Below are 15,024 nucleotides of genomic sequence, written 5' to 3'. Positions count from 1 at the left end.
AATTGTTTTTAAATTTTTTGATAAATAGAGTTTAAAAAGGGAAAAAAAAGGGAGGTAATAAGAAACAAAATTAGGAAATACCTTAAGGCAAATGAAAATGAAAATACAATGTACCAAAAGTTATGGGATGCAGCAAAGGTGGTGCTGAGAGACAAATTTATAACTCTAAATGCTTGCATTAAAAAAAAAGAAGAAATACTTCAAATCAGAGACCTAACCTCAAAACTGGAAGAATTAGAAAAAGAAGAGCAAACTATTTGATTATACAGGGAACCTTTGATTGTTTACTTAGGAGGGAATGTATGGTGTGTGAATAAAGCCATCTAAAAATAAACAGAGGAATACAAGTGTAGAAAATGTGGAGAAAAGGATGTACCTACTCACCATTGGTGGAGGAGTAGAATGGTGCAGCCCATCTGGAAGGCATTGTGTTGGCTCTACAGGAAGCTAAGCATGGGGTTGCCATATGGTCCTGAAATTCAGTTATTGGGTATATACTTGGAAGAACTAAAAAGATAGACATGAATGGGCATTCGCACAGTGGGGTTTCTGGTGTCACTGTTGATTATTTGCAGTGGATGGAGGTGGCCTAAGGGTACATCAGCTGAAGCATGGAATGGGGAACTGTGGTGTATACATACAATGGAATATTGAGCTGCTACAAGAAGGGGTGAAATTGTGAGGGGAATGGACATTGAGGACAGTATATTGAGTCAAATAAACCAGAAATGGAAAGAAAAACATTATAGTGCCTCACTAATATGGATTAACTATGATGTACAAACTTGAGAATTGAGTCTGAGAGCATAGGTTATCAGCAAAAGGCTTATTGTAAAGGTTCCTAGATTGTAAGCTGTTACAGAAGTTACATCTATTCCTGAGTTGTAATTGTTATTTCTAAATTCTGAGATACTGAGCTCTTTGTGTATAACCAGGTTGGTCCCTGGAACTTTGGGTATCTGTGTGACACCTGAGACTCAGAGCCAGAGTCTGGCAGCCTCAAATGCCAGTTTTACCCCATAAAGAAAATGTTAAGGAGTCTGAAAAATGAGATCAGACTTCAGTTAGAGATATGAATGAAATGGAATTGTTTAGGACTAAGGTAAATCAGACTAAAGGGTTAAGGATGATAGAGATGGTGTTTTTAAAATTTCAACTTCTGTGTAAGACCAAAGGAGGAGATATTTATTAGGTGCAAAATCTATATTTTTTGTAACACACTATGTATTTTAACTTGTATGTTCAGTGTATTCAAGCAACATAATTACATGGAACATTGAATAGGAAGTGAAATCTTGTTGGTTTTACAGGTTAGTGTGAAGCTTCAATACATCCCAGAGTAATTTGGGCAGGGAATAAAAATGTATTTGTAAAGCCCCCTTGAGGGACTGGGGGGAAATGTGGAAATATTAAATTTCCCCATCTGGGGAATTAATATTCCCACCAGCATTGGGGGCTACAAATTTAAAAGGCTGAACCCCACCTCCATGGTTGCTAACATGACCACAGACATAGGGGACTGGTGGTTTGATGGGTTGAGCCCTCTACCATAAGTTTTACCCTTGGGAAGACGGTTGCTGCAAAGGAGAGGCTAGGCCTCCCTGTATTTGTGCCTAAGAGTCTCCTCCTGAATGCCTCTTTGTTGCTCAGATGTGGCCCTCTCTCTCTGGCTAAGCCAACTTGAAAGGTGAAATCACTGCCCTCCCCCCTACGTGGGATCAGACACCCAGGGAAGTGAATCTCCCTGGCAACGTGGAATATGACTCCCGGGGAGGAATGTAGACCCGGCATCGTGGGATGGAGAACATCTTCTTGACCAAAAGGGGGATGTGAAAGGAAATGAAATAAGCTTCAGTGGCAGAGAGATTCCAAAACGAGCCGAGAGATCACTCTGGTGGGCACTCTTACGCACACTTTAGACAACCTTTTTTAGGTTCTAAAGAATTGGGGTAGCTGGTGGTGGATACCTGAAACTATTAAACTACAACCCAGAACCCATGAATCTCGAAGACAGTTGTATAAAAATGTAGCTTATGAGGGGTGACAGTGGGATTGGGAATGCCATAAGGACCAAACTCCACTTTGTCTAGTTTATAGATCGATGTGTAGAAAAGTAGGGGAAGCAAACAAACAGACAAAGGTACCTAGTGTTCTTTTTTACTTCAATTGCTCTTTTTCACTCTAATTATTATTCTTGTTATTTTTGTGTGTGTGCTAATGAAGGTGTCAGGGATTGATTTAGGTGATGAATGTACAACTATGTAATGGTACTGTAAACAATCGAAAGTACGATTTGTTTTGTATGACTGCGTGGTATGTGAATATATCTCAATAAAATGATGATTAAAAAAAAAAAAAAAAAAAACTTTATGAAGACATAAAAAAAAAAAAAAAAAAAAAAAATTTAAAAGGCTGAGCCTGTGATCTTTGGGCTTGCCCTTCTGAAATTTGTTACTGCAAGGGAGAGGCTAAGTGTACTTAAAATTGTGCCTAAGTGTCACCCCCAGAAAACCTCTTTTTTTTTCTGCTGTGGCCTCTCTCTCTAAGCCAACTCTGCAAGTAAATTCACTGCCGAGGGAGGGGCATGATTCCTAGGGTTGTAAATCTCCCTGGCAATGTGGGATATGACTTGTGGGGATGAGCTTTGCCCTGGCGTCATGGGATAGAGAAAGCCTTCTTGGGCCAAAAGAGGGAAGAGAAATGAAACAAAGTTTCAGTGGCTGAGAGATCGCAGATAGAATTGAGACGTCATTCTGGAGATTATTCTTATGCATTATATAGTTATCTCTTTTTAGTTTTCAGTGTATTGGAATAGCTAGAAGGAAATATCTGAAACTGTTGAACTGCAACCCAGTAGCCTTGATTCTTGAAGATGATTATATAACTATATAGCTTACACTGTGTGACCATGTGATTGTGAAATATTTGTGACTTTCACTCCCTTTATGCAGTGTATGGACAGATGAATAGAAAAATGACGACAAAATGTAAATGAATAATAATAGGGAGGGATGGGGGTATGGGATGTTTTGTGTGTTCTTTTTTACTCTAACTTTTATTCTTACTTTTTTGTGTGTGTGGTAATGAAAATGTTCAAAAATTGTGATGAATCCACAACTATATGATGGTACTATGAACAGCTGATTTTACACTGCGGATGATTTTATGGTGTGTGAATATATCTCAATAAAGTTGAATTTTAAAAAAGGGTGCTGGATTATGTGGAATGCCTTTTCGGAATCAATTGAGATGATCACGTGATTTTTCCCTTTTGATTTGTTAATGTGTTGTATTACATTAATTGATTTTCTTGTTTGAATCACCCTTGCATACCTATCCCACTTTATCATGGTGTATAATTCTTTTAATATGCTGTTAGATTTGGATTGCTAATATTTTGTTCAGGGTTTTTCATCTATATCCATAAGAGGTATTGGTCTGTAAATTTATTTTCTTGTGGCTTTGTTATGAGTATGATGTTGGCTTCATAGGATTAATTATGGAGTATTCCCTCTCATTCAATTTTTTGGAAGAGTTTAAATAGGTTTGGTATTAATTCTTGGAATGTTTGGTAAAATTACCCTATGAAGCCTTCTTGTGCTAGGCTTTTCTTTAATGGGAGATTTTTTATTTCTGATTCAAACTCCCTTCTAATTATTTTTTGTTGAGATCTCCTATTTCTTATTGAGTCAGTGTAGGTAGTTTGTGTATTTTTAGAAATTTGTCCATTTCATCTAGGTTATCTAATTTGTTGGCATTCCATCATTCATAACATCTTCTTATAGTCCTTTTTATTTCAGTGGAGTTGGTAGTATAGTCCCTCTTTAATATTATGATTTTAGTTATTTGTGTCCTCTGTGTTTTTTTCTTTTTCGGTCTAACAAGGTTTGTTAATTTTTTTGACATTTTCAAAATCTATGTTTTGGTTTTGTTGATTCTCTCTATTGTTTCATATTCTCCATTTCATTTAGCTGTGCTCTGACCTTTACCATTTCCTTCTTCTACTAACTTTGGATTTAGTTTGCTATTCTTGTTCTAATCTCATGAAGTTTGGTTATTGATTTGTGATGCTTCTTTTCAATGTAGTTATTTAAAGCTGTAAATTTCCCCAAGCACTGCCTTTACTGCTTCCTATAATTTTTGCTATGATGTGTTTTCATTTCTTTTATTTCAATGCATTTCCTATTTTCTTGGTGATTTCTTTGACCTACTGGTTGTTTAATTGTATGTTTAATTTCCACATATTTGTAAGTTTTGCAGTTTTTCTTCTGTTATTGATTACTAGCTTTATTCCATTGGGCCTGAAAAGATACTTTGTATGATTTCACTATTTTAAATTTATTAAGACTTGATTTGTGGCCTAACGTGGTATATCCTGGAAAATATTCCATGTGCACTTTAAAAGGATGTGTATTCTGCTGTTGTTGGATTGTGTGTACTACAAAGGTCCATTTAGTCTAATTGGTTAATAGTGTTGTTCAAGTCCTCTGTTTCCTTCTTGATCTTTTGTTTAGATGTTCTGTCTGTTATTGAAAGTCATGTATTTGGGTTTCCAACAATTGTTTTAAACTATCAATTTCTCCCTTCATTCTCAATTTTTGCTTCACATAATTTGGGACTCTACCATGTATATATGTTTATAATAATTTCCTGTATCACTTTCAGAACTTGGCATAACTTAATACCAAAACTTGACATTGTATAAAAGGAAAACCATAGACTATTTGTACTTATAATAGATGCAAAAATGCTAAATTAAAAACTGACAAAGTAAATGTTTCTTGATTAAATAAAACTATTTAGGAATGAAAAGATGGTTCAACATTAAAGAAATCTAGCAATAAATTTTATTGCATCAGTAAATTAAGGAGAAAGATCACATAATGTTATAAATTAATATCAGAAGGATTTGACACAATTTAGTAACAATTCCTCATCCATTTCTCATCAAAACTCAAACTGAAAGAGTCCAAAAAAAAAAAAAAACTATTGGAATAATATAAAGACTACATACTAAATCACCAGGAATCTGTAAGATAAATGATTCTCCATGAGTATCTTCACAATTTTGCATTTTGACTTCCTAAGCAAAGGAAATTGACATGAATAAAGATAAAGAATGTCTCTTTTTTCCAGAGTCATTTGATCTTCACACTCTACTTGTCTCCTATTTGGTGGACTGTGATTGTTTCAAAGGAAGATGATGCAAGGAAACTTACAGCACATTGTTTAAATTCTAAAGAAAAAAACAAATGTTTCTTTCCATCTCGCAGGAGTCAGAGGAAGGGGGTCATATTAGTCATTATAAACTCCCAGATTCATAATTTCATTGTCCTCTGTCTAAGCCAACTAAATTTTTCCCCCACAAAGATGTCTGTGTCCTTATTCCTAGAAGCTATAAATGTCTTATTAAGTTCCTTGGCAAGGAGGAATTCAGGCTGCAGATGGGGAAATTATCCTGAATTATCCTGGTAGGAGCAATGTAATCACAAGGATCATTAAAAGTGGAAAAGGGAGGCCAAAGAAGATGACAGAGTGATGCAAGTGCTGACTGTGAAAAGGACTCCACCCATGATTTCTGGCTTTGAAGATGGAGGAAGGGGACTATGAGCCAAGGAAAGAATGTGGCCCCTAGAAGCTGGAAAAAGCAAGGAAATAGTCTCCCCTAGAGCCTCTAAAAAGGAACACAGCCCTGTAAACATCTTGATTTTAGCCCATGAAACTCATATCAGATTTCTAACCTCCAGAACTGTGAGACTCTAAACTTGTACTGTCTGAAGTCATGAAGTTTATAGTAATTTGTCACAGCAGCTATAGAACATAGAGCACTATAGTCCCAAATCTCCTTCTGTGCACTCATTGTGACATCTATCTTTCATTGTATCTCACTGAAAGGAGAGAATATTGTGACAATAAGAAGAAAGTACTGTAATACATAATAATAAGTACTATAAATAATAATATCTGATCCCTCATCCAGAAGTCCCATGTTTGCTTTCAGGATAATATAAATAAATACAGATATTGAAATTTTCAGAATTGCTATGCTAAATGATAACATACTTGAGCCATTTCTGTTAAACTTGCAACAAGAAAGGCTGTCTCCTTTCACAACTGTTTTGAAGACTGTTTTGAAATCTTGCTTTTTTGATGTATTGTTTTGAAGATTTAGCTGTGACTTGAGAAGGTGAAATAATCAGAATAAACATTAGCAGAAAGATTATCATTTCTATTTAGACTATGATTATTTCTATTCTAAGTATACTTAGAACACCTAAAAGGCCCTACTAAAAGCTACTAAATAATAATAATTGTTGAGTAAAGACACATGCAAAATTATAAAAGTACCTTGGGAAAACTATTACTGCAAAGGAGAGGCTAAGCCTGCTTATAATTGTGCCTAAGTGTCTCCTCCTGAATGCCTCTCTGTTGCTCAGATGTGGCCCTCTCTAGCTAAGCCAACTTGGCAGATGAAATCACTTCCTTCCCCCCATGTGGGGTCTGACATCCGGGGTTGTAAATCCCCCGGCAACATGGAATATGACCCCCAAGGAGGGATCTGGACCCAGCATCATGGGATGGAGAATATCTTCTTGACCAAAAGGGGGATGTGAAATGAAATGAAGTAAGTTTCAGTGACTGGGAGATTTCCAAAAGGAGCAAAGAGGTCACTCTAGTGGGCACTCTTATACACAGTATAGATAACACTTTTTAGGTTCTAATGACTTGGAATAGCTAGCAGCAAATACCTGAAACTGTCAAATTACAACCCAGAACCCTTGAATCTTGAAGTCAATTGTATAACAATGTAGCTTATGAGGGGTGACAAAGTGATTGGGAAAGCCATATGGATCACACCCCCCTTTGTCCAGTGTATGGATGGATGAGTAGAAAAATGGGGGCAAAAAAAACCCCAGTGTTCTTTTTTACTTTAATTGTTCTTTTTCACTTTAATTTTTATTCTTATTACTTTTGTGTGTGTGGTAATGAAAATGTTCAAAAATTAACTTTGTTGATGGATGCACAACTATATGGTGGTACTGTGAATAATTGTACACTTTGTATGACTGCATGGTATGTGACATCTCAATAAAATTGGAAAAAATTATAAAAGTAGACCATTTTCCTTAATAATAACAGTAAGCATGTTGAAATGGGAGAAAATGCATTCACAACAATAACAAAAACAAATGAAAAGACTTAAGAATAAATTCAACCTAAAAATGTTTTGAAACTATAAGAAAACCATAGTAGATCATGGAAGGATATAAAACAAGATCTAAATAATAGAGAGAAACATATATTCCTGGGTAAGAAGAATTAATATGAATGTTAATAATCCCAAAATATTAAAATAAGGGAATTTCACAGAATCTCAATGGTATTGTTTGGGTTTTGTTTTAGAATTTTATTTTCAAAAGCTGATACAGGGAGAACCTAAGATGGCAGCTAGGTGAGACAGGGCAAAAAAACACCTCCATGAAAAATACTAGATAAAAGCCAGAAAGTGACCCAGAACACCGATTCCAGCTATGCACAAGCCAGACAAGGTCTGCTAAATCTACAGGGACTGTGCATTTGGTGAAACCAGGATCTGCATTCTGAAATGAGTGAGTGAGCCAGCTGAAAGTCCCATGGCCATGCTGTGGTTTGGGGAAACTGTGAGTTGGCATTTGGAGATGGACTAGTTCTTAAAAAAAAAAAAAAAAAAAAAACAAAACAGTAGCAGCTGTGGTTATGACGGTGAGAACTGCGCAGTGAAGCCTGGCAGGAGCAGGCTAGGCAAGCATCTCGGTGTCTGGCATGGAGGATAGCCCACTGCTGATTGTTCTGGGGCCAGAGGGGCAGAGGGGAGCCAAAAGGAGAAAGAAACCATGCCCCTTGCAGCCACCTCCCCGGCAAGCTGGAGACACTCCGGCCTGGGCCAGGGCTATAGCCCAGTGCTGAGCCAAGGGTCCCAGTGTGACAGGGAGTGATTTCCACAGCACTGCACACATGCCACAATATCAGCTGTGGACAGTGGCCTTTAGTGCACCCACAGCTAATTGTCCCAGAGCTGGGAAGGCGGAGCTGTGTGAAAAGGGGGAAATTAACATGCCCATTCAACTATCTTTAAAGCAGGCTAGGAATGCCCCTGCATGGCCCGGTGGCCCAGGGCTTCCCTGGAGGGCCAGCACACAATTGTGATGTGGTACCGCCTTCCCTCAGCAGAGGTCCTGGAAAAGCATGGCTGAGAAGGGGGGCCCTCTTGGAAATCCCAGGGGCCCAATGCCAATATTAAGGTCTTATGGGTCAGTGGCAGAGACAACCTGTGGCAAGACTGAAATGAAAGCTTAGACTCTTGCAACAGCATTAAATCTGGGAGGTTTGACTATTAAAGCTGTCATGCCTCCCTAACCACCCAGACACACATCCCACATTCAGGGCAGACAGCACCAACAACACACCCGAACTTAGTGCACCAGTTGAACCCCACAAGAATCAGATCCCCACACACCACAAAGACAAAGTTAGGGAGAACTGACTTGAGGGGAATAGGTGACTTACGGACACCATCTGCTGGTTAGTTAGAGAAGTGTATGCCACCAAGCTGTAGATCTGACAAAATAGAGATCAGTATTTTTTTATCCTGAAAGAACCCTATCAAGTAAAGCAAATGCCAAGAGGCCAAAAACAACAGAAAATCTTAAAGCACATGACAAAACCAGGTGATACGGAGAACCCAAACCCAAACATCCAAATCAAAAGATCAGAAGAGACATAGTGCTTGGCACAATTAATCAAAGAACTACAGACAAACAATGAGAGCATGGCACAGGATAAAAAGGACATAAAGAAAACCCTAGAAGAGCGTAAGAAAGAAATTGCAAGAGTAAATAAAAAAACAGAAGATCTTATGGAAATAAAAAAAAACTGTTGGCCAAATTAAAAACACTCTAGATACTCATAATATAAGATTAGAGGAAGTTGAACAATGGCTAAGCATCCTCAAGGACCACAGAACAGAAAATGAAAGAAAAAAAGAAAGAATGGGGAAAAAATTGAAAAAATTGAAATGGATCTCAGGGATATGATAGATAAAATAAAACATCCAAATTTAAGACTCATTGGTGTCCCAGAAGGGGAAGAGAAGGGTAAAGGTCTAGAAAGAGTAGTCAAAAAAATTGTTGGGGAAAACTTCCCAAACCTTCTACACAATATAAATACACAAAGCATAAATGCCCAGCAAACTCCAAATAGAATAAATCCAAATAAACCCACTCCAAGACATATGCTGATCAGACTGTCAAATACTGAAGGGAAGGAGGAAGTTCTGAAAGCAGCAAGAGAAAAGAAATTCACCACATACAAAGGAAACAACATAAGACTAAGTAGTGACTACTCAGTGGCCACCATGGAGGTGAGAAGGCAGTGGCATGACATATTTAAAATTCTGAGAGAGAAAAATTTCCAACCAAGAATACTTTATCCAGAAAAACTCGCCTTCAAATTTGAGGGAGAGCTTAAATTTTTCACAAAAAAATGCTGAGAGATTTTGCTAATAAAAGACCTGTCCTACTTCAGATACCAAAGGGAGCCCTACTGACAGAGAAACAAAGAAAGGAGAGAGAGATACAGAGAAATTTAACAGACATATATAGAACATTACATCCCAAATCACCAGGACATACATTCTTCTCTAGTGATCACAGATCTTTCTCCAGAATAGACCATATGCTGGGACATAAAACAAGCCTCAATAAATTAAAAAAAAAATTTGAATTTATTCAAAGCACACTCTCTGACCACAATGGAATACAAATAGAAGTCAATAACCATCAGGGATAGAAAATTCACAAACAACTGGAGGGTAAAAATGAGGGGGAGATGAAAACATTCCCAGATAATCAAAAGCTGAGGGACTTCATCACCAGTAGATCAGTCCTATGAGAAATGCTAAAGGGAATTGAGCAGGCTGAAAGGAAGAGACACTAAACAATTGACTGAAACCACATGAAGAAATAAAGATTTCTAGTAAAGATCACATGGTAAATATAAATACCAATATTACTGTATTTTTTATTGTAACTCCACTATTTACTTCCTATAGGATCTAAAATACATAAACTGTAATGATAAATCATTGTTTATCAATATTTATTGGACTCAATGTTAAATATGTAATTTTTGACAAGAACTACATAAAGGTGGGGGAATGGAGGAGTATAGGAACAGTTTCTGTGTCCTATTGAAATTAAGTTGGTATCAAAGAAAAACAAGATTGTTATAGATTTAAGAGGTTAAATTTAAGCCCCACAGTAAACACAAAGAAAGTATCAGAGAATATGACCATAGAGATGAAAAGTAGGGTATGGGTTATGAGGAGTGGGGAAGGGGCATTGGGGAGTTAAGAAATGAGTGTAGGGTTTCTGTTTGGGTGAAGAGAAGTTTGTAGTAATGGATGGTGGAAGGTGACAGCATTGCAACATTCTAAATGTGATTAATACCACTAATGGAATGTTAGGGAGGGGTTAGAATTGAAGATTTAGGCTGTATATATGTTTCCACAATTGAAAAAAAAAAAGTCTAAATAGATGACAATTAAATGCCAAGGATGATCCTGGATGGGATCTGAGGATGGAGGAGAGGAGGCTCAAAGGGACACAGTTGGGACATAAGAAAAAAAGGAAATATAGAATGTAAGCTTTGTATCAATGTTGAATTTCTTGATCTTCTTAGTTGCACTTAATGGGATTGCATAAAAGAATATTCTTGTTCATGGGAATTGTAGATGTGAATTATATTGTTTGTTCAAGGATATGTGCAGCTTGCTCTCATATGTTCAGAAAACAGAGCAATAGATGATGAATGATAGGGAGGGAGGGAGGGAGGGAGAGAGGGAAAGAAAGAAATGGTGGTGTGACAGGATGTTAAAGTTGGTGGATCGGGGTATCAGGGGAGGGGGGTTGGGGCATGCCAGAGTTCTCTGTATGGGTTTTGTATTGTTTTTGCAACTGTTCCTGTAAGTTTGAATTTATTTCAAAAAACAATTTAAAAAAAAAAAGCTAATACAATGATTCATGTTGAAAAAAGTAATGTACAAACAAAAATATTAACAAACAGTGAGGGAGACATTAGCTACACGACATAGTCACTGATAGTACAGGTTACTGGATCAAAGAACACAACAGAATGTTCAGATTGAGATAAATACATTTGTGATTTTATATGACAAACATGGAATTTAATTCAGTGAGAATGTATTTAATTCAATAAATGATACTGGTATAATGAACTATCCAGTTGAGAAAAAAAAAACTTGATACCTTCCTCTCACCATTCACCAGAATAAATTCTTGTTGGATGAAAGTTTTCACTTGAAATACTAAAATAATTTTAGGAGGACATTTGTGTAACCTTGGAGAAGCAGATTTTTTCAGGGGTCTCCAAGACCACCCTGTTTCAATGATTCACTAGAGGAATTCACAGAACCCAGAAAAACTATTATACTCATAGTTATGTTTTATTACCATGAACAGATAGATTAAAATAAGAAGAGGGAAAAGGCACATGGGGTGAAATCCAGGAAAAACCAGGCAAAAGCTACAAGGTGACCTCTCCCAGTGGAGTCATTCAGTGTCTTATTTTGCCAGAGCTGCTATGACAAAGACCACACAATGAGTTGACTTAAACAATGGGGATTTATTGGTTCACAGTTTTAGAGGTCAGAAATCCCAAACCAAGGAGTCAAGATCATGCTATCTTCTGGAGTCCAAAGCATTCTGATGATAGCTTGCCACATGGGGCTCCTTGACTTGCATCATATGGCAATGTCCTTGGTCTCCTCCCATGGCTTTCTCTGACTTCTGGCTTCTATATCTTCTGGCTTCTTCTGTTTTCTGGTTCTACTGACTGATTTGTGTCGGAATTTCTTCTCTTTATAAGGTCTCAAGTAATATGGTTGAAGAACCACTGTGATTCAATTTGTCTACACCTTAACTAATGATATCTTCAAAAGGTCCTAAATACAAATAGGTTCATGCCATGGGAACATGGATTAAGATTTGCACATGTCTTTTGTGGATTACATGATTCAATCCCCAACACTTGGGGATGTGCTTAATTCTCCCAACAGCATGTGAAGTGTTGCCAACTAAGGAAACTTGCCTGACCCCTAGTGTACAGGCTTCTATTGGGACTGTAGAACCTGCAAAACTTCCCTCAGGTCCTCATACTCCAAATCCCCAGAGCAAAAACAGGCATTCCCCCAAACTATCTGATCAAACTAGTACAGGGTGACCCAAGGCTTCAAGCATATAAAATCATTATTATCAGGTATTACATTCTAAAGGCCCAGAGCTCAGCTCCCAGGATCTGGCCAAGAGGCAGACCTGAATACAAGCCCGTTTTGGGAATGTGAAGGGTTTGAGCAACCTAGGTCTGCTGAGTTAACCCTTTCCTGCACATAGACTTTCTCCCTAGATAAGAAACTCAGAAAGTACACATAAAATATAAACAAATGGAGATCCTGGAGTGTACCAGTTTCTCCATATTACCTAATTTGTAGCAATAGCCTTAGGGAGAGGAGATGGAGTAAAATATTGACAACCAACCAATGACAGTGCTTAGGCTCACACATTCATTTATTCATTCATTCAATTTATAAAATTACCTTATTCTTTTAAATATATTCTTTCATTTGTTTGTCTTTTTCTTCTTTCTTGAGAGAAACCCACTTAGATTTCTCTTGTAAATTTGTTTTCCTGCTATGACATTAGTTCCCATGTTTCTTTTTTATGTCAACTCGCCAAATCCTTTTTCTCACCTCAAATCATGGTTTCATCTCACAATTTAGAGTGAAAGTAGAGTCAATCATAGTAGAGCATTTTATCTCAACAGTCAAAACCCAAATTGGACCAGAACTCACATACTCTCCCTCCTCTTGTTAATATGGAAGAAGATAATGTGCTCCATAAATACCAATCCTTTAACAGTTTTCTAGTTGCCAGCCTTTCTTCAGAGGCATGCTCTTGCAATTAGCTATCCTCTACTAAATCACTCCCATAAGCAGATAGTTAATACTTCATTATGTCTCACATTAAACAAAGAAACAAAATATTCCTGTGGTTCCAGGTAACTCTTCTGCTACCACTTCTCTGCTTTCCTTAAATAAATAAAACTTCTTGAAAGAGAGCTCTAAAGACAGTAATTCTAATTCTTCTTCTTTTGCTCACTTTTGAGCCCACACAAGCTTTGCTTCCATTCATCATGTATGACTGAAACTGCTCTTACAAGAGCACTCATAACTTCAGTGTTACCAACTCCAATAATAATTTGTGTGCTCTCAACTCTCTAGATTCCAGAAAATATCTACATTATTGTCTTTCTGAGACATATTTTTATCTGGGCTGTTTTGTTTTGTTAGTTTCTGCATACCTCTATGGCTTCCCTTCCTTGACCCAGCCTCTGAATTTCATCGTTCCCAAGAGATCCAATCTAGAACACCTTCACTTCCTTCTCTGATCTGTCTCCTGGGGTGGTTACATTGTATGCCATTGCTTAATATTTCATGTATTTGCTAATGAAAACTAGAATTTCATCATCAGCCAGGACCTCTTTCCTGATGCTCAGAATAGTATATCCAGCTGCCCATTAGACAGCTTCAACTTATCTCAAAATCAGTAAGTTCAAAATAGAAACAGGTTGCCTGGCAGGGGTGTGGTGGAGGGTTCCCGCTGGGTAGTGGGGAGCGGAACCAAATCGCAGGGTTTGGGGGTGGTGGGGGGAACAGGAAGACCTGGGACGCGCGTCTGGCCCCGCAGCGCCGCTTAGGTCGGGGCGTGCCCCGAAAAGGGACCCCCATAGCCGCTGTCCCAATGGGCCTGTGTTTTCCCTGCCCCGGGGAGGCTGAGCCTCCCTCGCCGGACCCGGAAGAGAAAAGAGCAAAACTTGCAGAAGCTGCAGAGAGAAGACAGAGGGAGGCTGCATCTCGGGGCATTTTGGATGTTCAATCTGTGGAAGGAAAGAGAAAGAAAAAGGAAAAATTAGAAAAACAAATCGCTACATCTGGACCGCCACCAGAAGATGGACTCAGATGGACAGTTTCATAATGCACAACAGGAGTGGAAGAGTCTACTGCCAATAACTTTAATGTCTGCAATCAAGTGGACCGTCTCAATTTAATTTCCTCTCTTTGAATTAAAGAAGACTCAGACTGTAATTTTAGTGTCTTTAAATACAGTACTAAATCTGTATAGAAAAGATTGCAAATTCTTTTGATTTTCAAACTTAGAAAATGGTCAGACCTACGTTTCATTAAATACTTATTTTCCTACATTTGCTGCAGATAGTGAGTATGTGCCATTTTTTTAGCAGTTAAAGCGTGGACCTAAATAGTGAATATATATACATCTGCATGTAAAAACTCTGCATACGTTTGTAATATTAAAATTTGCAATTATATTTTCTCTCCTTTATAAAAGTATCTAGCTATTTATAGTGTGCTCCTTAGCCATATATCTGTTTTTATTTCATTATATTTGAAGACTTTTGCTTAAAGTTATAGTTTTAGTGCCTTTAAACTGATCACCCGGGAAAACCTTGAAAAATCATTTAAAGGGCTTATATGAAGGAACACTGTAAATTGTTATAACTTAACAAGTATTGAATATTTGTAGAAAGATGTTGAATTTTCTAATTTTTATTGCTGTAGCTTATAAAATAAACATATTTTATTTTACATTATACTGAAGGTTGTTGGTTTTTTTAAAAATATTTTACTCAACTTAAAATGATATAATACTGATACCATCAGAAGGCAGTGATGTACTTTTGTATAATGTCAGATTCCACTCTGAAGATCTTTGCAGTAATTGGCCAAGTTAAACTGAAAATTCGGGTGGGTTATACTGAGTGTTAATGTATTTGTCTAAATTTCATAAACATTTAACATTTTTTATATTTATTAAAGAATGATTATAGGATTTATAGAGATGTGAAATTGGCAAGGAAAATAGCATATGAGAAACATATAGGTACTGTATT

The 15,024-nt window shown here is 37.3% G+C and overlaps 1 protein-coding gene across 1 annotated transcript; it reads left to right on the top strand.

Annotated features, from left to right (window-relative positions):
* The first annotated feature begins 13,770 nt into the window (after positions 1-13,770).
* On the top strand, positions 13,771-14,726 carry LOC119505612 (small VCP/p97-interacting protein-like). The gene has a single exon (XM_037798447.1). The coding sequence runs from the start codon at positions 13,857-13,859 to the stop codon at positions 14,088-14,090; it is 234 nt and encodes a 77-aa protein (XP_037654375.1). The 5' UTR covers positions 13,771-13,856; the 3' UTR covers positions 14,091-14,726.
* Positions 14,727-15,024: the final 298 nt, after the last annotated feature.

Source organism: Choloepus didactylus, chromosome 10, assembly GCF_015220235.1.
Source record: "Choloepus didactylus isolate mChoDid1 chromosome 10, mChoDid1.pri, whole genome shotgun sequence".
Classification (NCBI taxonomy): domain Eukaryota; kingdom Metazoa; phylum Chordata; class Mammalia; order Pilosa; family Megalonychidae; genus Choloepus; species Choloepus didactylus.
This window is presented reverse-complemented; position numbering and strand designations above follow the sequence as displayed.

What these genes read in the sequence shown, in the direction of transcription:
- LOC119505612 (XM_037798447.1), top strand. Translation starts at nt 13,857, where the DNA reads ATGGGCCTGTGTTTTCCCTGCCCCGGGGAGGCTGAGCCTCCCTCGCCG.